The sequence below is a fragment of the Chiloscyllium plagiosum genome, chromosome 2, assembly GCF_004010195.1.
Source record: "Chiloscyllium plagiosum isolate BGI_BamShark_2017 chromosome 2, ASM401019v2, whole genome shotgun sequence".
Lineage (NCBI taxonomy): Eukaryota > Metazoa > Chordata > Chondrichthyes > Orectolobiformes > Hemiscylliidae > Chiloscyllium > Chiloscyllium plagiosum.
In genome coordinates, this window is record NC_057711.1 from 145,331,558 (window position 1) to 145,355,928 (window position 24,371).

Below are 24,371 nucleotides of genomic sequence, written 5' to 3' on the forward strand. Positions count from 1 at the left end.
AATTAAAGCTTACGCAGTTCAGAAATGAGTTAGAATTGGTGTAAGGGGAAAGCTATGCAGCACAGAATAATAAAGCTCACTGAGTTGGTTACCCTCGAGGTCTCCCTTTTTACCAGATGAGCGGCCGTTCTCTTCTGCAACCAAATTTATTAGTTCATGGGGTTGGCAACATAAGTCACTGTAATCATGGCAGACCAGCAACATCAATTTTTTTCAGAACTTTAATTAGATTAGATTCCCTACAGTGTGGAAACAGGACCTTCAGCCCAACAAATCCACACCGACCCCCCCGAAGAGCAACCCACCCGTACCCATTCCCCTACATTTACCTCTTCACCTAACACTACAGGCAATTTAGCATGGCCAATTCACCTAACCTGCACATCTTTGGACTGTGGGAGGAAACCTGAGCACCCGGAGAAAACCCACGCAGACACGGGGAGAATGTGCAAACTCCACACAGACAGTTGCCTGAGATGGGAATTGAACCCGGGGCTCTGGCGCTGTGAGGCAGCAGTGCTAACCACTGTGCCACCGTGCCGCCCACAATTTTAAAAAGTCATTTTGCCTGAAGATGGGAAAATGTTTCAAAATCACAAAGTTTCCAATAGCATCATGTAGGACCTATCAATAAAAAGTCCTCTAAATTGATTTCTTTAAATTCAAACCATAGATGCTGAATTTTTCCTAATATGACTATATCATTTAGATGATACTTAATTTTTAACATACCTTACATTAACATATTAGCAATTTACTCACAGCATAACGCAATAATATTTACCTATGTATCTTTACTCTGTGAGAAATAGATGTTCAAAGTGTACAAGAACATGCATCAGAGAAAGCAGGTGACTTACCTGGACAAGGTAGTGCTCAGGTAAATTATCATTCATGCAACCAATGACATAGTGGGCCTTGTGAAAATCATCATGAACTTGAAATTCTTCCTTCAAGTTGTACCTTAGGAGTAAGCAAAAGGTATAAAAAAGCACCAAAAAGATGATCCGGCTATTGACATATTGCTGTTGTGGCACGTTGACAGGCACAAACTTACTTTTACATTTCCAAACTTATAACAGTGATTACACTTCAAAAAAATATTTAATTGGTTACAAAATGATTTGTAATACCCTGAGGCCATGAATGTACAAATACAAGTTATTTCCTTATAACGCCTGTTGTGTATCTCGAACAGAAGGAAGACTCCAGTGCCCTTCCAACTTCCAGTTGCAACAGAAACATTTCCTAGTTTTTAAAAAAATGGCCACGTAGGTTTGCATAAATCCATCAATGTGACAAATCGATGATATCAGAGCCAACTTCATGAATCTCATTACCCATCTTGCTGATAAAATATCACATTAGAAATTACAATGCAGGCACATCAATGATAGTGCACTTAGTCTGGAGAGTTCATTGTGTTATTAATGAACACCTAGTCCAAATATTTTCTTTTCCCAATGCTGAAACTCCTACCTTGATAAGGACAATAAAAGAAAACACTAAATTATAACAGCACCTCATTATCTCTTTCAGATCTTTTAAATTGTAGCCATTGATTTGTAATTACTATTACAGGCAAAGCAATTTTCACAACCTCAGTAGGCATTACCTGGATAATGAGATCCCAAATAGAATTAATGACTGCATTATTAACAACTAAATCCTAGACAGACTAAAAGGGTTTTAAATAAAAGAGTAAGGATGAAAAGGTATTTAACTCAAAGAAAATATACAGAAAAAGTAAATTATACTGTGTTAATCTAGTTCACAAGAAGCATAAGAAATGAGAAATAAGGCATTCAACAAGGTTCCCCATGGGAGACTGGTTAGCAAAGTTAGATCTCATGGAATACAGGGAGAACTAGCCATTTGGATACAGAACTGGCTCAAAGGTAGAAGACAAAGGGTGGTGGTGGAGGGTTGTTTTTCAGAGGCCTGGAGGCCTGTGACCAGTGGAGTGCCACATGGATCGGTGCTGGGTCCACTACTTTTCATCATTTACATAATTGATTTGGATGTGAGCATAAGAGGTATGGTTAGGAAGTTTGCAGATGACATCAAAATTGGAGGTGTAGTGAACAGCGAAAAAGGTTACCTCAGATTACAATGGGATCTTGATCAGATGGGCCAATGGGCTGAGAAGTGGCAGATGGAGTTTAATTTACATAAATATGAGGTGCTGCATTTTGGGAAAGCAAATCTTAGCAGGACTTATACACTTAATGGTAAGATCCTTGGGCATGTGGCTGAACAAAGAGACCTTGGAGTGCAGATTCATAGCTCCTTGAAAGTGGAGTCGCAGGTAGATAGGATAGTGAAGAAGGTGTTTGGTATGCTTTCCTTTATTGGTCAGAATATTGAGTACAGGAGTTGGGAGGTCATGTTGCGGCTGCACAGGACATTGGTTAGGCCACTTTTGGAATATTGCTTACAATTCTGGTCTCCTTCCTGTCAGAAGGATGTTGTGAAACTTGAAAGGGTTCAGAAAAGATTTATAAGGATGTTGCCAGGGTTGGAGGATTTGAGATAGGGGGAGGGGTTGAATAGGCTGGTGCTGTTTTCCCTGGAGCATCGGAGGCTGAGGGGTGACCTTGTGGAGGTTTATAGAAACATGAGGGGCGTGGATAAGATAAATTGACTAAGTCTTTTCCCTGGGGTAGATGAGTCCAGAACTAGAAGGGATAGGTTTAGGGTGAGAGGGGAAAGATATAAAAAAGACCTAAGGGGGAACGTTTTCACGCAGAGGGTGGTATGTGGATGGAATGAGCTGCCAGAGGAAATAGTGGAAGTTTGTACAATTGCAACATTTAAAAGGCATCTGGATGGGTATATGAATAGGAAGGGTTTGAAGAGATATGGGCTAGGTGCTGGCAAGTGGGACTAGATTGGGTTGGAATATCTGGTCAGCATGGATGAGTTGGACTGAAGGGTCTGTTTCCATGCTGTACATCTCTATGACTCTATGACGCAATGAGTCAGAATAGGAGCTGCACTATGAGTTAAGGGTTGGCACTGCTGCTTTGCAGTTTCAGGGACCCGAGTTTGATTCCCTCCTCAGGAAACTGTGTGGAATTTGTACATTCTCTCCGTGTCTGCATGAGTTTACTCCGGGTGCTCTGGTTTCCTCCCATTGTCCACAAATGTATGGATTAGGTGGATTAGCCATGGGAAATGCAGGGCTCTGTGGATAGGGTAGCAGGGTGTGTTTAGGTGGAATGCTCTTCGGAGGGTCAATACGGACTCAGTTGCTGAATGGCCTGTTTCTGTAGTGTAGGCATTCTATAGTATGAGCCTGCTCTGCTATTCAACAACATTTTCCTTATATCAAAGCCTGCCATCCCAGGTGAACCTTCACTGCTCTACCTTTGTTACGAGTATATTCTTTCCTAGGTAAGGAGACCAAAACTGGCACTCAATAGTCTGGGTAAGTTCTCATTAAAGCCCTCTGCAGCTACAGCAAGACATCCATGCTCCTGTATTCAAATCCCCTTGCAATGAAGTCCAACATACCATTTACAGTCATACAGCACAGAAATAGATCCTTCAGTTCAACTAGTCCACGCCGACCATGTTCCCAAACTAAACTAGTCCCATTTGCCTGCATTTTGCCCAAATCCCTCCAAACTTTCCTAATCATGTACATATCTAAATATCTTTTAAATGTTGTAACCGTTAGCTGACCCTATTTGGTTGCCTTCAGTGCCTGGTACACAAGTGTTCCCTGGCCCTATTTCCCAAACTATCACTGTTTAAGTAATACTCTGCCATTCTGTTTATCCTACAAAGATGGATGACTTCATCATACTGCATCTGCCATGGCTTCATACATTCATTAAATGTGTCCATATCACTGCAAAATCTCTTTACTTGCTTCTCATCACTTCCAATTAATCCCAGTTTTGTGTCTTCTTAAGATTAGATTTGATTCCCTCATTCAAATCATCACTTGAATAGATGGAACCCAAACATGGATCCATGAGGTATCCCAATAGTCACCGCCTTCCACTCCAAAAAAAGACCCATTTATTCCTATTCTCTGTTTCCTACATGCTACCCAATTCTCAATCCATGCCAATATATTACTCCAATTACATATGCTTTAATCTTGCACATTAACCTCTTATGTTGGATTTTATCAATAGCTTTCTCAAAGTCCAAATGCACCCCAAACATTGGTTCGCCTTTAGCCATTCTATTAGTTATATCCTCAAACTATTATCTTACTTCACACTATGTTAATTTACCCCATACTTGATTTGAAGGATGAAATTTTAAGGTTGGTTTTATGGCATCACAGGATCAACACTGACAAAGGCTATTCATCTCACTGTGTCTGTCGGGGGGGGGGGGGCTTTAAGTTATACAGTTGGTGTCATGTCCTTGTTCTTTCTGATTTAAAAAAAAGCATTTTCAAATATATATATAACTCCCTTTCGAAAGTTAATATTGCATCAACTTCCAATGTCCTTTCTAGAACATAATAACACATTGCACAGACTAGGCTTGTCATGCATTAAAAACAATAGATGGAGAGATGACCTAACTGAGTTTTTGAAGATGACTAAAGCAGTTGATATGATACAGGTATCCTCCGCTTTTGGAAAGTTTGCTTTACACTACTTCGCTTTTATAGAAGACCTAAATTAGTACCTGTTTTCACTAACTGAAAGAAATCTGAAAAGGATTTTTGCTTTTATGAGAAAAGGTGAAATTTTTCCCATTTAAATTAATGCTTCTTCGCTTTAGGCCATTTCAGCTTGCAAAAGTTTTCATAGGAACGCTCTACTTGCGGATACCAAGGGATACCCGTACATTGAGAGAATCTCTTATCTCAGTAGAGGTGTTTCAGATAAATTTTAAATTAGAACTGGACTGTTCAAGGGTAATATTGGTATGTACTTCTTTACACATAGATTAGTGGAAATTCACTTAGGGTGGCATAAGTGGACCAGTGATTAGCATTGCTGCCTCACCGCACCAGAGACCCGGGTTTGATTCCTGCCTCGGATGACTGTCGTGTGGAATTTGCACATTCTCCCTGTGCCTGTGTAGGTTTCCTCTGGGTGCTCCACTTTCCTCCCACAATCCAAAGATGTGCAGGTCAGGCGAATTGGCCACGCTAAATTGCCTATAGTATTAAGTGCATTAGTCAGAGGTAAATAGAGGATAGGGGAATGGGTCTGGGTGGGTTAATTTTTGGATGGTCAGTGTGGACTTGTTGGGCCAAAGGGCCTGTTTCCACACTGTAAGGGAATCTAATCAAAACTTATTGACCCAAAATGTTGTTGAGGCCAAACTAGCTGAAAACTTCAACACTTCTTTTTATAATGCCATGGAAGTGGAGATTACAGAAATTAGGTGAGTAGAAGCAATTAAGATACAGATCAGATGTGGTCTAAATGAGTGTTGGACGATTTCAAAGAGCTAAATAGCCAATTCATGTTCCTGCATAACATTATTCAAATGTTCCTATGTACAGTGATAATCCAGCTAATTATGTTCAGAATGGCATCCCCTGGGCATCCTCTATTAAAGGTGAAGATCAAGTTCACACTGAAAGGATTCAACTTGATTCTGGACTATAATATGCTCATCAAATTATTTTAATACACAAGTTTTTAAAATCCCTGTTTTCATACTGAAATTTGATATGGGTTAGTTTAATGGGGTAACACAGCCTAATATCCATACTTGCCCAGCCACTGGGATATTATAGAAAATATAAATGCAAAATTCTGCACACGTTAAATGTTTGAAAATAAAAACAGAAAATTCTGGAAATACTCAACCTTTGTTATGAGGGAAACAGAACGAACCTTTCAAGTCATGATCTTTCATTAGAATTGGAAAAAGTTAGGAATGTAACAGCTTTTATGGAAGTGAAATAGAGTGGGTGGAAAAAAATAAAGGGAGTGTCTATGACAAGGTAAAAAGCTGGAGACATCAAACAACAAAAGACTTGCCAGGAATTTCCAAAGGAAGTGGCAATGGGACAAGTGAAGAAGTAGAAAATGTAGCCAAAGGAGGTATAAATGTCAAAATTATGAATAGCTAATATGAAGAAAGATAAGAGCGAGTTAAAACACCATAAAGTGCAAGGGAAATTAGATAAAATGTGGGGTTGGGGTTTTGTTCTGAGATTGTTGAACTTAATATTGAGTCCCAAAAGCTATAAAATGTGAAAAACAAATCCTATCCCTCAAATGTGAATTGATTCAGGCTGGCACACTGCTTTAGGATGAGAATAAAATTGACATCGTGAGAGCAAGGTGTACAGCCAAATGACAAGCTTGAGTTTACACTTACAGGCTCAGTGGAGCCACACAATCTGGGCTTAGTCTTCCCAGTGTAAAAAAGATTACATCATATGCAGTGGATAAAGTAACTTTAATTGAAAGCGAGTTGCTGCTTCATCTATAATAAATATTTGGGTCAGTGAGAAGAGAGAGGTTAAAAGGACACCTATTATATTACCTGCATTTACATGAAGTAGTGTCACGGGAAGGTGGCAGCATATTGGGTATGATTGAGGAGTCATAGAGATGTACAGCATAGAAACAGACCTTTCAGTCCAACCCGTCCATGCCAACCAGATATCCCAACCCAATGTAGTCCCACCTGCCAGCACCCGGCTCATGTCCCTCCAAACCCTTCCCATTCATATACCCCTCCAAATGCCTCTTAAATGTTGCAATTGTACCAGCCTTCACCACTTCCTCTGGCAGCTCATTCCATACACGTACCACCCTCTGTGTGAACAAGTTGCCCCTTAGGTCTCTTTTATATCTTTCCCCTCTCACCCTAAACCTATGCCCTCTAGTTCTGGACTCCCCCACCCCAGGGAAAAGATTTTGCCTATTTACCCTATCCATACCCCTCATAATTTTGTAAACGTCTATAAGGTAACCTCTCAGCCTCTGATGCTCCAGGGAAAACAGCCCCAGCCTGTTCAGCCTCTCCCTATAGCTCAAATCCTCCAACCCTGGCAACATCCTTGTAAATCTTTTCTGAACCTTTCCAGTTTATTTATCTGAATTAAACTCCATCTGCCACTTCTCAGCCCATTGGCCCATCTAGTCAAGATCCTGACGTAATCTGAGGGAACCCTCTACATTATTATTGTGATAGCTAAACCTTCACATCAGCAGTGTCCTGCCCCTGACTTCTGTTACTCACGTAATTACAACAGGTGCCACTTTGTTGGTGATGATGGATTTTGCCAAGCCTGCCGCAGTGTTAATATCTTCAGAACGATTGTCAAATCCAGACGGTTTGGCATCCCTGTCACATTGTGCTCGGATGGCTGATGCAGTCTGCTTGCTGGTACTGGCAGTGGTGCCCATAGTCAATTAATAGCTAAACAACACAAGTTAACAAAAATCAATTTCAGAACTGAGATTAAACAATAATTCAGCTTCTCTACTACAAGTGGCAATATCTTTGAATTTGAATCAATCATGAATGGTAGTGGAAACTAACTGGAAGTGGATGGTTCACAAATATCTCCACCCTCAGTAGTGCTGGAGCTAAGCACATCAGTGCAAGGGATAAAACTGAAGTATTTCACACAATTTCAGCCAAAAGTGCCAAATGGATGATCCATCTCAACCTCCTCCAGATGTCTCCAGCATCACAGATGCCAGTCTTCAACCAATTCGATTCACTTCACATGATATCAAGGAACAGCTGAATAAACAGTATACTGCAAAAGCCATGGGTCCTAATAGCATTCCAGCAATAGTGCTGAAGATATGCTCCATAGCTAGCTGTGCCCCTACCAAATTGTTCCAGTACATCTCCAATACTGGCATCTCCCAGCCAATTCAACCCAGCCAATTATACCCCTTTCTGTCTACTCTCGATCATCAGGAAAGTGATGGAAGAACTTGTCAACTGTGCTATCAAGTGGCACTTGCAAAAGAATAACTCACTCACTGATGTTCACATTGGATTCCACCAGGGCTCTGGGCTCCAGACCTCATTACAGCCTTGGTCTCAACACGGTCAAAAGAGCTAACTCAAGAAGTGAGGTGAGAGTGACTGCCCTTGATGTCATGGCAGTATTTGAGTGAGTCTGCCATCAAGGAGCCCAAGCAAGACTGGAGTGAATGGGAATCCAGGAGAAAATGTTTCGCTCTTTTTGTTTATTATGTGTATGTTGCCTTTAAGAGAATTCATCTTTAAGGACTCCATTTACTGCATGATTATAATGTAACATGTCCGCCTGGCAGTTAACCTACTGTGGTTTAGTTGGAGACATAGAAATAGTTGGTTGCTGTAATGTCTGCTTCAAAGCTTATAATGTGTTTACTGTTTTAAATAATCCACAGAGTTAATCAATTCCTGATTACTTATTCTTGATGATTAGAACATTGTCATTGACATAATATGATGAATGGTCAGAAAACATGACGCTGATGAGGCCTACTATGTTTGGAAAGTCAAGCAAATTAACTTACAGGTGAAATACATAGTCAGCAGTCTTAAATCATACTAAAGCGCATGAGAAAATCCTTGGTGTCTTTGTTCTAGCAACAATGAGTGTTGTAAATACAGCATGCTGGTAAGCAGACAAATCCTTAACAAGAAGCTAGTTTAACTCACTTGAGAAATGTTAGTGTGCTGGATCAACAACAAGAAAGGGACAGTCATAAAAATATTGTCAGAATGTCCACAAAATTCCTCTAGTTTAAACTGGGGTGCAACATCCTTCCGAACAGAATTTCAAATGTCTTAATTAGCATTTAGAACTGTGGTTTCTACATTCAGTTATGCCTGAAGCAGAAAAGCAAAACATTAAAACGTGCTTAGCAATTAGAAAGTCACCACAGACTTAATGCATCAGGATTAGCAGCTGAACGATCCTGAAAATGTATCGACTACAATAGAAAGCCAATTCAGAGTCAGATTAAATATCCATATTATTTGACTAGAATTTACATAATTTACACAATTTATAGATTAGTTAATTAGCAAATGCTGAGAAAATGGTTCACAATGTGATTATTCACATACTAAGGTAGCAACCGGAATTGTTGATTTGGGGACCACATCACCCCATGGAAGCTTTACAGAGCAGATACTGATGGGTACATGCAGATATACAAAGATGATGGGTTCTAGTACAAACTCAACAGTCAACATTGTCACTAGAAACGTTGAACAGAACAGTACACGTGGAAGAAGTAGCTTTTTGCACCAAGGGAATGTCCAACTTTCAATCAATTTTGCAAGGCACACAGTAAAAAAGGCCATCACACTATACAATGCATTTTCAAAACTTCAAATTGTCTGTCCCTTGTCATGACCCACAGTGGTAGTGCACCAGAAATTGATTCCCACTCTTCCCGCAGTCATCATGAATGTAAAATACACACCGAATTTCTGTACTTAGCAAGGCGTCAGGTATTTATCACAACCTAGTTGTTTCTAAACAATTGCAGAAACAAAATCTCAGAATTGCAAACTGATTACTCTCTATAACATAAACTCTTTATTCCTTTTAAAAAGATGCACAGCATGTACAAACAGATATACTAGGAGACAAGACAAGATGCAGATCTTACATGGAGAAGGACAAAACAAAACATGAAGCACTGTTCTGGCAGGAATTTATTTTACTAAAATAAAGTATTGTAAGTGGAAGCATAAAAATATGAAAAGATATTAGTAGATTAAGAAAATGTTTAAAACCATTCCAGCTATCCCTGGTTAATCTGTGCCTTTCTATGTCAAAGTTAATCTTGTCCCTTCACATTGATTCAAGCAATTTGCCCATTAGTGAGGTCAGTCTAATTGGCCTAGAAAACTATGGCCTATCATTTGCAACCTTTTGGAATAATGATATAACTTTTGCAGACATCCTGTCATCTGGTACCTTGCCTGTATCTAGTGAGGATTTCAAAGTTGTCCTCAGAACATCTGCTATTTCCTCCCTGGCTTCCTTTAACAGCCCGATGTTCAGTCGTGACAGTACGTACTATTTGCAAGGTTCCCTGTAGAAGTTCAACAGGGCTGCTTAGGCAGGACCTTCCAAACCCATGACCACTAGTATTTAGAAGGATAAAGGCAGTAAGTGTTTTGGAAATCTGTAGGTGTATAAGTAGATGTATCTTTCTCTCTCTCTCTCTCTCTCTCTCTCTCTCTCTCCCTCTCTCTCTCTCCCTACTGTGAGCAAAGAGGTAAAATAAAATATTTACCATGCAAACAGGTTTGGCTTTGTGGCTTTCCATTCCATCATCTACATCATTATTAGGTATGATAATCTACTGCTCCAACCAGTCAACTCCTCTAACCTGTTCATATTATCCTGCAGTTTCTTGCAGTTTTTTGACAGCCATGAGGGTCACCTAAAAAATAGACTAATCCTATTTCAGGTTAGATGTTCTTCAGGCATCCTTGAGCATAGCACATTTCTCTGAATCATGTTTATATCTATGTTCACAAAATGAAAGCAACAAGGTCCAATTTCTACACATTTCTACCCATTCTACCTTTCAGAACATTTTCCCTTCATGGTCTGCCTGACACAAATAGCTCTTTCTGAAATATTGTACATGAATGCAGTCGCCATACACATTAAGTCACATTTTGAAGTTGCTTATTCTGAAAATCTCACCTTTGCTAACTTTTGGATATTTGATATCTCTGAATTGCAATTATGAACTATTTTTCAAGACAATTTGCCTATTCTGAAAGTTGCATATTCTGAAAATCTCACCTTTGCTAACTTCTGGATATTTGATATCTCTGAATTGCAATTATGAACTATTTTTCAAGACAATTTGCCTATAATAGAATTAACAAGACCCAACCTCCAATTCATTCAAACGTTGGTTGCCTTCAAAAATAGATTTGCATACAGAATTTAAAAGTCCTTCAAATATATGCATATACAGTGGTGCCTCGGAATCCAACTTTAATTCGTTCCAGGAGGCTGTTCCGATCGCGAAAAGTTCGGATTCTGAAACTATTTTCCTCATAAGAAATAATGGAAAGTGAATTAATCCATTTCTCTACCCAAAAAAAAACATTTTCAAGACACTTTTAACTGCAAATCCACATGATTAAGGTAAAATAAGATGAGTAAATGGCCTAAATATCAAGTAATAATAATAAAAACAAGAAATAAATGTACTAACATGAAAATAACTTCATTCACCTTAGTGAGGAATGCTAATTGTGCATGTGAAAGCTGAAGGGGAGAGAGGAGGGAGAGGGTTTACTGCTTGGAAGGTGAGTCACCTTCCATACTTACACTTCACTGCTCTTCTTGGGTGCCATGGTGAATGCACAAGGGTGATAATTTTTAAAAAAGCACAAATCAAGGTGAAAACATGAGGTAAACTAGTGATGGACACACGAGAGATGCTTTCATGACTACTTCCCGGGACGAACTGAACAAACAATGTGCGACCTGAACGGTACATGGTGTTCAGATTCTGAAAATGTGTTCGGATTTCAGGGCAAATCTTTCTTGAAATAATTTTTCAGATTCGAATTTGTTCAAACAATTTGTTCAGATTCCGGGGTCAGCACTGTACATAGAAGAATCAAATAAACTTAAATTATACAAAGTGATCAAAAATGTGAAGAACTTTTAATAACATAACTGCAGCCACATTTGCACTTGTCAGACTATACTGTACTTCCAATGAAGCATGGAAAGGGAAGGCTTGCATTTAGTACTTTTTACAGCACAATGTTTTACAGCTAGTTAAGTATTTTGATGAAATGTAGCTCTTGCTAGAAATTAAGACTACCAATTCACAGTTAGCAAAGTCCTATAACCTCTTGGTATAACAGCCAGATAATCTTATGAGTGACTAAATGACTAGTTACAAGATAAATGTTTATCATGTGAATAAAGAGAACTCTACTATTCTTCTTTGAAGCAGTACAACAGAATACTTTACGTCCACCAAGTCGAGCAGATGGGGAATCAATGTAAGGTTTCATCTAAAGACAACAAATCCAACTGTGCAACATTCCCTTAGCACCACATTGAAATGTCGAGCTAGACTTTGTGTTAAAGTCATTATTTGATTCCAACATTATTCTAGTAAGTTTTTTTTATATCTCAATTGCATGTCAAGTCTAGGTGTCAAGTCTAGGTTTGTTCTAATTTAATTGCTATGTTACAGCTCAGGTAGATCTTGTAATATTATTGTGAAATAGCAAAACAAAATTCTGCCCCACATTATACACCACATAAAGTTGCATATATATCCTAGATTTCTCATAGAATTATAAAGAAGAAATGAATCACCTATTTAGCAGTTTCAGAATATATTGAAAAAAAAGTCACTTCGGATATAGCATAGATTATAATTTCTATAGGTACGACACACTTAGAAGGCCATTATTATCTTTAATAGTTTCAAGAACAACTGACTAAATAATCTAAACTATGCATAGATATGCTGTTTCTTTCTGGGTGACCATCATAGGAGCAGAGGCATGCCTATTATGAATGGAGTTCAAAATGGAACTGTTGAGTGTAGAGGCCATGACGGACATACTTATGTGGAGGTGAATGGGAAGAATCTTACCTTCCTTAAACGTCTCATTGAGATGTTGTCTCCTCTACACTTTGATTAGTTGTTCAGAATGAGTGGTCAATCCTCTTCCTTGACATGGGTTAGAACCTGCAATTATCAGATGACTAAATCTGCTTCAGAGAGTTCACATTGTCCTAAGTCCCCTTTTCCCAGTTTGTCACCCTGAAGCCACTTTGGCCTCTAACAGGCACTACTAACTAGTTTTATTCTCCTATAAATCAGGCATAAAACTTACCCAGTTTTTAGTAATGGATATGCACTTAGACATGCACAAGCTGTACACCAGATATGAATAGATTGTTAACATTTACCAATTATATATTCTTTGCTTTCATTTTGCTCCCTCAATTTATAAGCTATGCCACGCAGCAATAAAACTCCATTCCTATTCCGAGTTGCATGTACAAGCTGGCAATTGAACAAATTAATATAAGTGATTTGTTCCACCATTAAAAACATATCATCAGACTATCCAATCGGAGAAATAGTTGCAGCAAGCCTTAGAGACACAGTTCAGTAACTTCATCTTCTGAAAAATAAGACACCAGCAAGCCTGGACTTGCTTCAACAAGTCAGCAGTTTCCTTCAAGTGTCAATTATAAGTGGCAGTATAACAATAATGCCTACAAAGAAAGATTCCTGCTGCACTCAGAAAATATCTGACTAAGAGGCAAAACTCATTGATAGTTACTTTCCAGTTTGCACTTTGCAAAACATGCATTTTTTGTAACGTAATGCCAAAAAATGCAGCACAACACTTGGCAGAATTATTTAGATTCCAGACTACAGTACATGGAACTGCAAAATGTTTTTTAATTGAAGCTTGTATTTGGCTATCAACGACAACTGAAAGCATGACTGTAAATGGCAGATCAAAGAAAATGAGGGATGAACAAGGGATCAGAATACAAAGCATGAATAATTCACAAAGGACAGAAAACTGCAGGATGTTCCAGAGATATAGAGTAATGGATAGGTTTCGACCCACCCTCCCATCCTGGCACTTTCCCCTGCCACCGCAGGAACTGTAAAACCTGCGCCCACACCTCCTCCCTCACCTCTATCCAAGGCCCTAAAGAAGCCTTCCACATCCATCAAAGTTTTACCTGCACATCCACTAATCTCATTTATTGTATCCGTTGCTCCTGATGTGGTCTCCTCTACATTGGGGAGACTGGGTGCCTCCTAGCAGAGTGCTTTAAGGAACATCTCCGAGACACCCGCACCAATCAACCAAACCGCCCCGTGGCCCAACATTTCAACTCCCCCTCCCACTCTGCGAGGATATGGAGGTCCTGGGCCTCCTTCACCGCCGCTCCCTCACCACCAGACGCCTGGAGGAAAAACGCCTCTCCACGCTTCAGGCTCTCTGCCTTTATTCCTGATGAAGGGCTTTTGCCCGAAACGTTGATTTCGCTGCTCACTAGATGCTGCCTGAATTGCTGTGCTCTTCCAGCACCACTGATCCAGAATCTGGTTTCCAGCATCTGCAGTCGTTGTTTTTACCCCTTAAATGTGAATATGACAATATATGACTGGGAGTCAAGATATGTCAGTGACCACAGATTTTTCTTAATGAAATGGCACAATAGGAGTTACCAGGCAAGCCAAAGTTAAAAGTTAAGTCAACATAGTTCCACCAGACCATAAACTGCTCTCTCACTACAGGCAAGCAAATCCCAGCCAAACCCAAGTTCCTGTTGACAAGCCAGTATCATGAGGAAATTAACACAGCTCATCTTCGCTAGCGCTCCTCATGACCACCAAGACCAGAAAGTTAATTCTAAGCCAACACAAGTGGAGTTCACCAAGAGAACGGAACTTTCAGGTGGAACTGTATCCAGATATCTTAGATAGAGGTTTTTGGAAGGTGCTATCAGAGGAGACATGGTGAATTACTGCAGTTCATCTTACAGATGGTTCACAGTGCTGCCACAGTGAAGGGAACGAATGCCAGTCAAGTGGGCTGTTTTGTCCTAAATGATGCCAAAATTTTCAGGCATTGTTGGAGCTGTACCAATCCAGGTAAATGGGGAGTATTCCATCACACTCCTGACTCACACTGTATAGATGGTGGACAAACATTGGGGAGTCAGAATCAGCATTTCCTCTCATTTTCCAACACGCTGTGCAGGTTTTGGAGGCCTACATGCAGCAGAATGACATCCTGAATTAGATGTCAATGCTGTGATCAGTGTGCCATGCATGGAACATTGGAGTGGCTGCATTGCCACGTAGCTTAGAGGGAATGTTGGTCAGGACATGCAGCTCAGATTCTGATTAATGGTAATCCCCAGGATGTTTATAGCAGGGGATTCAACAATAGGGATGCCAATGAACATCACATTATCAATTGGTAATTTTGTTATGTACATCTCAAATCTCAAAAACATGTTTGCATCATCATTAAAAGAAGCAATCCAGAACAGTGCATGAATTCAGGAAGCATATTACCTGCATGAGGAAGATTGAACAACTAAATAAGAACGATGGTGGTAGTAGGGAAAGTTCTACTGATTTTTCCAAACTAACCTGTTCAGGGACAGATAGGAATTGAACCCAGAACTCTCAGTTAAGGGGAGAGGAAATTCTACCACTGCACCACAGGAGGACTCAAAGAACAATCGTATTTGGTAAGTTACCAAGCAGAAGGCTAAATAGCCAATTCAAGAAATCGTCTATAGAGAATTCAATTTGGAATGTTGTTTTGCATGGTCATGTGAATTGGATCATAGAGAAGGATGCAATCACTTATTAAGTATCTTTGAAATGTTAATTTGGAGAAGAATAGAAAGAATCAAGGGACAGAAAATACAGTAAATGAAGACAGTCTGGGGAGACCGAATGAAGAAATCAATTTGTTAAACATAATTATGAATAAGGAAAGTATGTTGGGATACGCCTGAGGCTAAAAATGACTTATATTGAGTAAAATTTCTAAAGAAAAAAGGTGAAACTACTCAAGGTTTCATCTCATATAACGCAATTTCGTTCTCCATCTTGTATACATTTTTATACAATTATACATTGTTTGATGTAACCAAATCACCGCGATACGAATGGGTGATTCAATTCCCTTTACCTGATTATTAAATGTCCTTCTGAACTAATTGAACTTTAAGTGAAATACGCCTTTGACATATTGTTATCGGAAGGTAAGTGGCTTCCAAATGTCATTGATCCTTCCAATCCACAAAGACGAATGGGAGTAACTAATTGGTGTTTATTGATCTCCGGCGCGGTTTACAATTGTGGCGAATGGAAAGTTTCCATTGAAGTCGGGGCTAATGAGTGAGACTATATGAAAGGCGCTACAGGACTTCCTGCTACAGACTTTTTTTTTTAATTCATTCAGTTGGATGCTGGTTCGGATCGACCAAGGAAACGGGTACAACCAAAACAAAAATGGGATGGATTATGTTCAAATGGTTGCTCCTGGGGATATATACGAATTGCTTGGTTCTTGCTGACAGAGATGTTAATATTGTGGGTAAGTTGCTAAAGTTAAGCTGAGCTAATGAGATTGTCAATTCTTAGATGTTGAAGGTAGTTGACGTCAGTGTTTGACAATGAAGGTTTTTTTAAACTGGGTGTTTTTAATGTAACAATGTTCAACTGTCTCTTGTACTCTGAAATAAGATTTCAGAAGTCGTGGTGTTGAATGATGCTTTGTTGTGTGTACGCAAACTTGTAGCCTGTTGACTCTCGGCCTGTCCTATAGGTGGCGAGCGGTGTCTGCTATTCCAGCAAATACCCTGTGGAGACGGCTGTGCCCCAGTGTCTTGGCTGTGTGATGGAGATATTGACTGCCCTGGTGGTGTTGACGAACAATGTGGTAAGATGAATTCTTCCCTAAGAATAACACAGGGAGATGAGCTGGGTTGGTATTTCCCCCACCCCATGACTTAATGGGGGGGTTGGGTCAATTAATTTGGTATGACTAATCTGAGCCTGATGGGGCTTGAATTAGGATCCCTTGGTCAAAAGGCAGTCAAACATTACACTCATGGCTCCTTCAGCTACATTGAAGCCAAAATGAGATGATTGGGATCACTTCAAGAGCAAGAGTGTGATTGATTGGCAAAATAAAGCAAGTAATAATAGCCAGAAATACAGAAGGAAGCCAATTGACCCAAATATAAAATTGAGGAAATGAAGGCAGCTGTAATGTAGGAAGAGTTAATTTGCAGGCTCATGTTGCTGACAGAGACTACCTATATTAACTGGCTTGTTGATTTCATTGAGTGAGTAATTTAAGTCACTTGCTGCTGGGGGTTTAGAGTGACATGTCAAATGCCATACAGTGAGGCTGGTATCATTCCTTGAGGTTTTCTGCCACATTCCTGTAATTACACTCTGCATAAAAGCTAGCAATACATGTTTCTAGATGGGACTCTTCTCTAAACTTGTAGTCTGCTTTCAAACTGAGCCTTGGTCATCAGCCCAGATCTTTCAACTAGTATTCAAGCAATACTATTCACTTGCATATCTTTTTAGACTTGCAGAGATCTTGTTTTCTTAATGACTGAGGGAGTGCCTTCTGTCATTCAGAAGGGCTTGTCTGAATGCAGACCTGCATTGTGCCTTTGAAGTAGGGAAGATGCACTTAGTTGCTTGGCCCCATAAACTTTTAAAAAAATTTTTTCATGGTGAGCAATCAATGTAAATTTGCAGAATGTGCAAAGCAATTGAGGTTAGGGATTTAGTTGGATTATCAAGAGCATGTGAACTAATTAAATGAAATAAAAATAAATAGCAAATCTAACTCGTGGGAATAGAGCTTCCACTTTTGTCAACTGTGGAATTATCGAATGTGCTGGCTTGATAAAGTTCAAATGAACCAGTGCAGCATTAAGAATTGAATGGCCCAATAGCAGCAAGCCTATGTGACATTGGATTATTTCCTATTTCTAATTGTTTCAGTCATCACTTTGCTAATATTACATGCAATGAAGCATAACAATGAAAGATGTAGTGTATTGAGCAGTCTGGAGTCAACTGTGACATAGCTCAAATTGTACTGCAATATGATAACATGAAGTCAAAGTAATCCATTTTAAGTAGAAAATTCTTCACTTTTTTTAAAAAAACTCAAATCTTGTTTAAATGAATTATACAAACTGGAACAAATGGATGTGCTCATGAACTCTACTATTGAAAACTAATGTGTGAAACTTTCATCTATCCTAGGGCATGCAAAATGTGGTAGAGAGAAAATTCTGTGTTATGATGGTATTATCTGCATTGACAAGAGGAATATGTGTGATGGGAAAGCAGACTGCGCTGATGGTTCTGATGAAATTAACTGTCTAAACAAAACTTGTCCTGAAATGCAATGGCAATGCAGGAACCAAAGATGCATTTTTAAAAATGCCAAGTGCAATGGTGTTGATGAATGTGGGGACAACTCTGATGAGGAATCCTGTGGTGAGTTCAATGCTGTAGCTGGTGTGGGTCTAGATCATTAAATCAACCACTTCAGGATTTAAGGATACTGTTTATGGCAGAAACAAAACTAAAATTAACTTGACATTCCTGTTACACACTCTTGGCAAGAATTCTCTATTTTCCAAACGAATATTTCATCAATTTTAGAGGAAAAAGGTCTTGGAAACACAATGTTTAACATTGGGTTTGGACTCCAGATTACAAGATTAAAATGTCATGCTTTTTAAAACTAACTATCCTAATCTATAGTGATAGAGGAAAAAGACTAAGAGCAGTGCAGATTTTGCAATCCACTAACTTTGCTTGGACATACTTTTTTAAAAAGTGGTGGTGCTGGAAAAACACAGCAGGCCAGGCAGCATCCGAGGAGCAGGAGATTCGATGTTTCGGGCATAAGCCCTTCCTGAAGGGCTAATGCCGGAAACATCTATTCTCCTGCTCCTCAGATGCTGCCTGGCCTGCTGTTTTTCCAGCACCACCATTTTTCAACTTTGGTACAGCATCTGCAGTCCTCACTTTTTTCCATACTATTGCTTTTGATTGTAACCTAGTTTAAAGTATGACCCACTCCTGGATTGTGGAATGGAAAGGCATCTGGCATTTCTGTTCCTGATTACTGTTTTTTGTTTTTGGAAGAGTTGTGACCTCTTAAAATTATGCCAAAAAATCAACACTTCATTCCAGAATTGCACTCCCATCAGTTGGCATAGATCAGTGCTGTTTTCTTCATGCTAGGATTTTTAGTGGGGAAATAATGCAGAATTGTGCACCATAAATTTACATAATTTCACCACTGAAAATCAGGAATCAAGTACTGACCAATCCATGAGCAGAATTATTTCCTCTGCTACCCCAAGTAAACAAATTGTTGCTGTAAATGTTTATAATCCTTTATTCTAACTACGTTGGTTGTTAATGGATAGAAAAAGATGAAGTTGGAATGTGTAGGCTTAGTGAATACATGTGAGACAAGTTTACCACTTAAGTGTATTACTAGTTCATTCTTGAATTCTAGACCAGCAGAAAATGCACTGAAGCATGCCCACAGTACAGAGTGCACTCAAGGTGCATGTACCAGTTGAGTGCATTGGGTACTAAAAATCTTGTCTAACAGCATGCTTACAATGTCAGGATATACAAATCATTTTTGAATTTTTCTGATCACCTAGTATGTCTTGTATAGCATTGTTTCACTAAAGTGTTCCCACTTCCCCACATTTTAGATTTGGGGTGACACGGTGCCTCACAGCACCAGGGTCCCAGGTTCGATTCTAGCCCTGGGCAATTCTGTGTGGCGTTTGGTAGTTCTTCCAGTGTCTGCATGGGTTTCTTCTGGGTGCTCAGGCTTCCTCCCACAGTCCAAAGATGTGCAGTTCAGGTGAATTGGCCAGGCTAAATTGCCCATAGTGTTAGGTGCACTAGTCAGAGGGAGGTCGGTCAGTGTGGATCTGTTGGGCTGATGGTCAGTTTCTACACTGGAGGGAATCTAACCATCAATACAGAATGCAGTGGATATCTAAAACCCAGATTTTAAACTAAGTTTGTCCTTTGTAGAAGCTGTACATAATGAAACCTGTTCAGAATTTTGAATGTAGTAACAAATGCTTATCAGAGAATGTGATGGGATTGATGAACCAGAATCTTGCAGTAAGGACTGAACTGACACCTTTTGTAGTAACTTTAATTTTTAGAACCTGTCTTTCCATTAATCTTGCAAACTTCTATTTCTATACTGTAAGTGGAATACACAACTCTTCTAGACTTTATGCCTGTTTTAACTGTCTTTATTCAAATTGATGTGGTTTGAATGCAACTGCCTGAGATTTTCAGTATAACATTCAGTTAACAATCTTGATGCAGTGGATAAAGCTGCTGATCCAGTGTCTCCATTATATAAATGGATCTATTCTAATGAAGCCTCAAATGCTGGAGGTGCATCACTAGGAGTTCACCTAACTTTTAGATTAAATTTTAAAACCATAACACTTATGATTCTGGAAGAGTAACCAGTTTAATTTATTGTAGGTTTGATGCAAGTGTTTGGCACTTGCAATTGTTTTGCATAATAAAATGTCTGAAATTTCTGCTTCCTAGGTAAGAGGTGTTGGGACAATAATGGAGGCTGCAGCATCGTGTGTGAAGAAACTATTTGGGGTGCACATTGTGTTTGCCCAGCAGGCATGATTTTACAGGCTGGTGGCAAAAACTGTTCTGGTAAGAAACATTCTGACCAATCTGTTTCTCTGAACTAATTTAGATACTTCTGACAATGTGTTGCCACAACACCAGTGAGCAAAACACCACTACAGATGCTGAAGATCTGAGGCAAGCAATTGCCAGAGGAATGCTGGTCTGGCAGTATGTAAAGAGAAAACAGATTAACACTTTGCCTTCTGAAGGAGGGTCATTGGACTTGAAATATTAACTCTGCTTTCTCTTCAGATGCAGCCAGACCTGAGTTTCCACAACTCTTTTGTGTAGTACTTTCCTCATGATGTAAAACACTTCCTAACATCTGTCCATTGTCAACAAGTAGTGCCCAGATTTTCCTCAAGCAACTTTTGCAAGAACAAAAGCTGAACTTTATCTAAAAACTAAAACAAAATAACTTTCATTATCCAGCTTAAATTATGCAAAATTGCTCCATGAATCTGAAATCAATAGGATTCTGTATCTGCAGCTCAAACTTAGTTTTCATTTAAGATGAGATTGGTTTCATCAACCAGATAGACCATGTTGACTAGGGCAAAACTTATTGCCCATCTTGAATTGCTCCTCAATGAAAGGCTTTCTTGTGCTGCAGTCCATGCAGTGTAGTATACATAGGACTGTTGGTGGGCACTCTAGGATTTGATTGACAGTAAGGAACAGTTTCAAATCCAGATTACAAAACCTGGAGGGGATCCTGCAGAATGTGACTCAATTTTTTTTTTCCCTGGGCTTCAGGAGATCACAATTTAGAAGATGGTGTTGGAGACTTGGTGAGTTACTGCAGTGTATCTTGTAACATTACACTGCTTCTGAATGGAGGAAATAAATGTAGGTGTCAATTAAGCACACTACTTGCAGCTGGATGGGGTCAAGCTGCTTGACTATTTGGAGTTAATCTAATTACACATGGTGTATACCCATCTCACTTCTAAGTACACCTTGTACATGATGGGGCTTTGAGAAGTCAGGAGGTGAGGTTACTTGGTCAGAATTCCAGTCTCTGACCTTCTCTTAACCACAACATATACATGGCTGATCCAGTTTAGTTTCTGGTCAGTTGTAACCCCCAGATGTTGATCATGTTGGATTCTGGAAATCTCATCTCAACATTGAACAGTTATGGATTATTTGCTTTGCAAATGTGGTTCAAGTGTGTTCCCACTTGAACCAATTACTGCTTTATAGGCATTTGATCTTTGTTTTTGACTTTGCGAGTGAGACATTAGACAGATTTTACACCTTGCTCCTTCTGCTCTGCCCTCATTGTGTTCTACATCCCCCTCTGACTTGTAGCTTCCAAATTTGTCTCCTGCACAATGGTTCTTATCTCAAATGAAACTTCTGCTCTCTATTTTGTTTTGATCTAGATCTCAGAATGAAATCTTAGTGGTATGTTAAGAACCTCCCTACCACTTACTGAACTCTGCTTAAATTCTGTTTATCTGCTAGAGTTCTCTACATGTCAAATGTCTGAGTAAATGTTGACTGTCCAGTATATCTGCAACTGTAGCTGGCTGTCCATATGCTGAAATGGAATGTCTGGAATTAAGTCCTCTATGATCGCGCTCAAACCATTTTGCTTTGCATTTCAGTGGCACTGAACTGCTAAAACTCTGCCAAGTGTATTCACCAATCCTGGTTTAGGGTTTGTGCTGCATCTACAGTATTTGGCACCTCACATGCATGTAACTTGCTTTGGAGTTGCTCAGCCATTGGCATGCTAAACACTAATGTCATATGATCTTAGTGTAAATCATCATGTCAAGACCAGCACCAGTGTAAAAGAACTTGGACACTGCACTAGAGAGCTATAATTTCTGAACTTTGTTTAGATGTAAACAAAGGAGTATTGTCAGACCTAAGAGCTAAAGAACTTGTCGTGAGGTTTGGGGGGGGGGGCGCGCGTGTGAGGTGGTGGTGATGGCAAGAACAAGCAGCCTCTGAGTACCTGAAAAATCCCTCATTCCTAACTGCCACTTGTAATGGCAGACTTAAGTGTAATAAAGCTCTGAACTTTTAGTTTCATTTAATCAACTGAAGACTTAAAAATTTAAAACTCCTTTTAAATAGCTGCACTGAGTAATAATTTTACTAAATTGTTGGACTGAATTAGTTGCATTGAAGCATGTCACTGACTTAATGTCCAAGTATCAACAATCTCTCACTTGGTTACATATTTTCTGCTGAAAATGCATACTTGTGCAATGCTATGCACAAGTCATGCAACTAGCCAATTCGATTTATCCTTTGTGTGGAAGGACCACTTATACTTGCAGATGGCTCTGCAACTAACAGATATCCATCTCAAATAGGACTTTGACACCAAACTCTTGTGTTTTTTGCTTTTGCAGAAGGCACTGCCTTTTTGCTGACTGCTGGACAGCAAAGGCTAGGGATACTGGACTTAAACAGCAGGAAATTCACCTCCATGGCAGTTGATAAAGAAGTTGTGGCTATTGCTTACAATCAAGCAAAGGATGCTTTTTACTGGGTTGACATGGAAGGGAATATATTTTGGTCGTTAGCTGAAAACTCAAGCATCCCAATTTACAAAGGTAATTTTTAACTTTTATACTTTAAGAAGTGTGCATGCTTGACCGTACTCCTATGCTCCATAGGACTTTGTCTCCATCCAGTGGAATTATTACACTAGTTTTAAAACTATTGGAGACTTTTTGTTAGAAATTTTAACAAGATACATGTTGAAATTTAAAGCATGGAATTAAGTGATGCAAAACTGGATATTTCTTGTCACATGAACAGATCACTTATGCTTAAATTGACTGTCACATGCCATGGTGATATGTCTCCATTCACAAAATTAATCTCTAACTTGGAACTCGACCTGAATATGCAAATACAGCTGCTAAATTCCTCTTTATTTTGGGTGTACTTGGAACTAAAGCTTGCCAAATAATTAAATGCTGAGGATGTTACAAATAAGGCCCTTAGAAGCTGGTCACACCACAAGCAAGACCTACCCAGGCAGTTTTTCTTTGTGACTACTAGACTAGTGGGTGTGCATGTAGTACATCACCTATGGCCATTCCCTCCCCTCAAAACATTTACTTTTGGATGGGGGTGATTATCTCTTGGGAGCAAAAGACCAGCTTATGGGAGTAGTTGTGCTGTACAGTACAGCAATGATTAGGGGACTCAACTGTAAGGGGAACTGACTGGCAATTCTGTGGCCACTAAATGGATGACATTCCCTCCTGGTAACAGGGTCAGGGATATCTGTAGGGCATTCTTAAGGGGATGGTGAACAGTCCATGATGGTTCATGTCTGTATGAAGGACATGGGTTTAAGAGGTCTTACAACAGCAATTAAGTTGGCTAACAGATTAGAGGATCACTATAGCTTCAGTCTTGGGCTTACTTCCAATGTCATGTGTAACTGAGTATACAAATAGGTCGGTGAACAAGTTTGTGTAGGAGGGTGGTCTTTAGACTTGTCATTGGGACACGCTCTCTGGTAAGCGGAACCTATAACCAATCCAGCTTGAACCTGATCAGAAATGGGTTCAATATCTCCACACTGGGCAGCTTCTCCATGCTACTAAGAGACATTTTGCAATTTGATCAGGGGATGAGGCCTGTAGGTGAAAAGCTAGGTGCAAGTTCCTATCTATTTCAAGGAAATGTTAGGACCATTGAGCAGATGGAGATATGGCGTGGGAGGTTCAAAACATTAAATTGATCTCAGTTCAAGGAGCTTGACTGGTCAAGTGGATGAACTTGTGAGAATGACATTTGTTGCAATTTTAGATTCCCTTGAAGGAAGGGAAAGATTAGCAGTTCAACATTCCACTCCAGTTTCAGGTGTGACTTAGGATATAAAGCAATTGGGGTATTTCCTTTTTGAGAGACAATCACTGCTCGAATGAGGGAGAACCCCTCTCTGCTTCAAATGAAGCCAACTGGGTAGAGCTTACAAATTTGTAAATGCCTTGCTGGGTGATTGTGTCCAACAGAGGAACAAGATTATAGTAGTCTTTCAACTTTTAATACTAACTGGGATTGCCTTTGAGTTAGGCAGGGTGCAACTTCTGAAGAATGTCCAGGAGAGCTTTATGCCAGTACATTCTAATACAGATATGGTAGTTTAGACTTAATCCTAGGGGATGAAGCCAGTCAAGTGGGTTA

General features: G+C 39.5%; 2 protein-coding genes across 3 annotated transcripts in view; one reads left to right on the plus strand and one right to left on the minus strand.

Annotated features, from left to right (window-relative positions):
• Positions 1-15,097, minus strand: part of LOC122558317 (paladin-like) — a 127,453-nt gene extending 112,356 nt beyond the window's left edge. Inside the window, exons 1-3 of the mRNA XM_043706751.1 lie at positions 15,021-15,097; positions 7,183-7,362; positions 861-963 (exon numbers count right to left, since the gene is read on the minus strand). Coding sequence (XP_043562686.1) covers positions 861-963; positions 7,183-7,349 — 270 coding nt within the window. The 5' untranslated portion in view covers positions 7,350-7,362; positions 15,021-15,097. The remainder of the gene's footprint in view (positions 1-860; positions 964-7,182; positions 7,363-15,020) is intronic.
• A 793-nt stretch (positions 15,098-15,890) lies between these two features.
• LOC122564957 (prolow-density lipoprotein receptor-related protein 1-like) overlaps positions 15,891-24,371 on the plus strand; it is a 41,830-nt gene continuing 33,349 nt past the window's right edge. For both annotated transcript variants that reach the window (XM_043720516.1, XM_043720524.1), the window contains exons 1-5: positions 15,891-16,056; positions 16,288-16,401; positions 17,757-17,993; positions 20,109-20,228; positions 22,577-22,780. In XM_043720516.1, the coding sequence (XP_043576451.1) occupies positions 15,972-16,056; positions 16,288-16,401; positions 17,757-17,993; positions 20,109-20,228; positions 22,577-22,780 (760 nt within the window). In that variant the 5' untranslated portion in view covers positions 15,891-15,971. The remainder of the gene's footprint in view (positions 16,057-16,287; positions 16,402-17,756; positions 17,994-20,108; positions 20,229-22,576; positions 22,781-24,371) is intronic.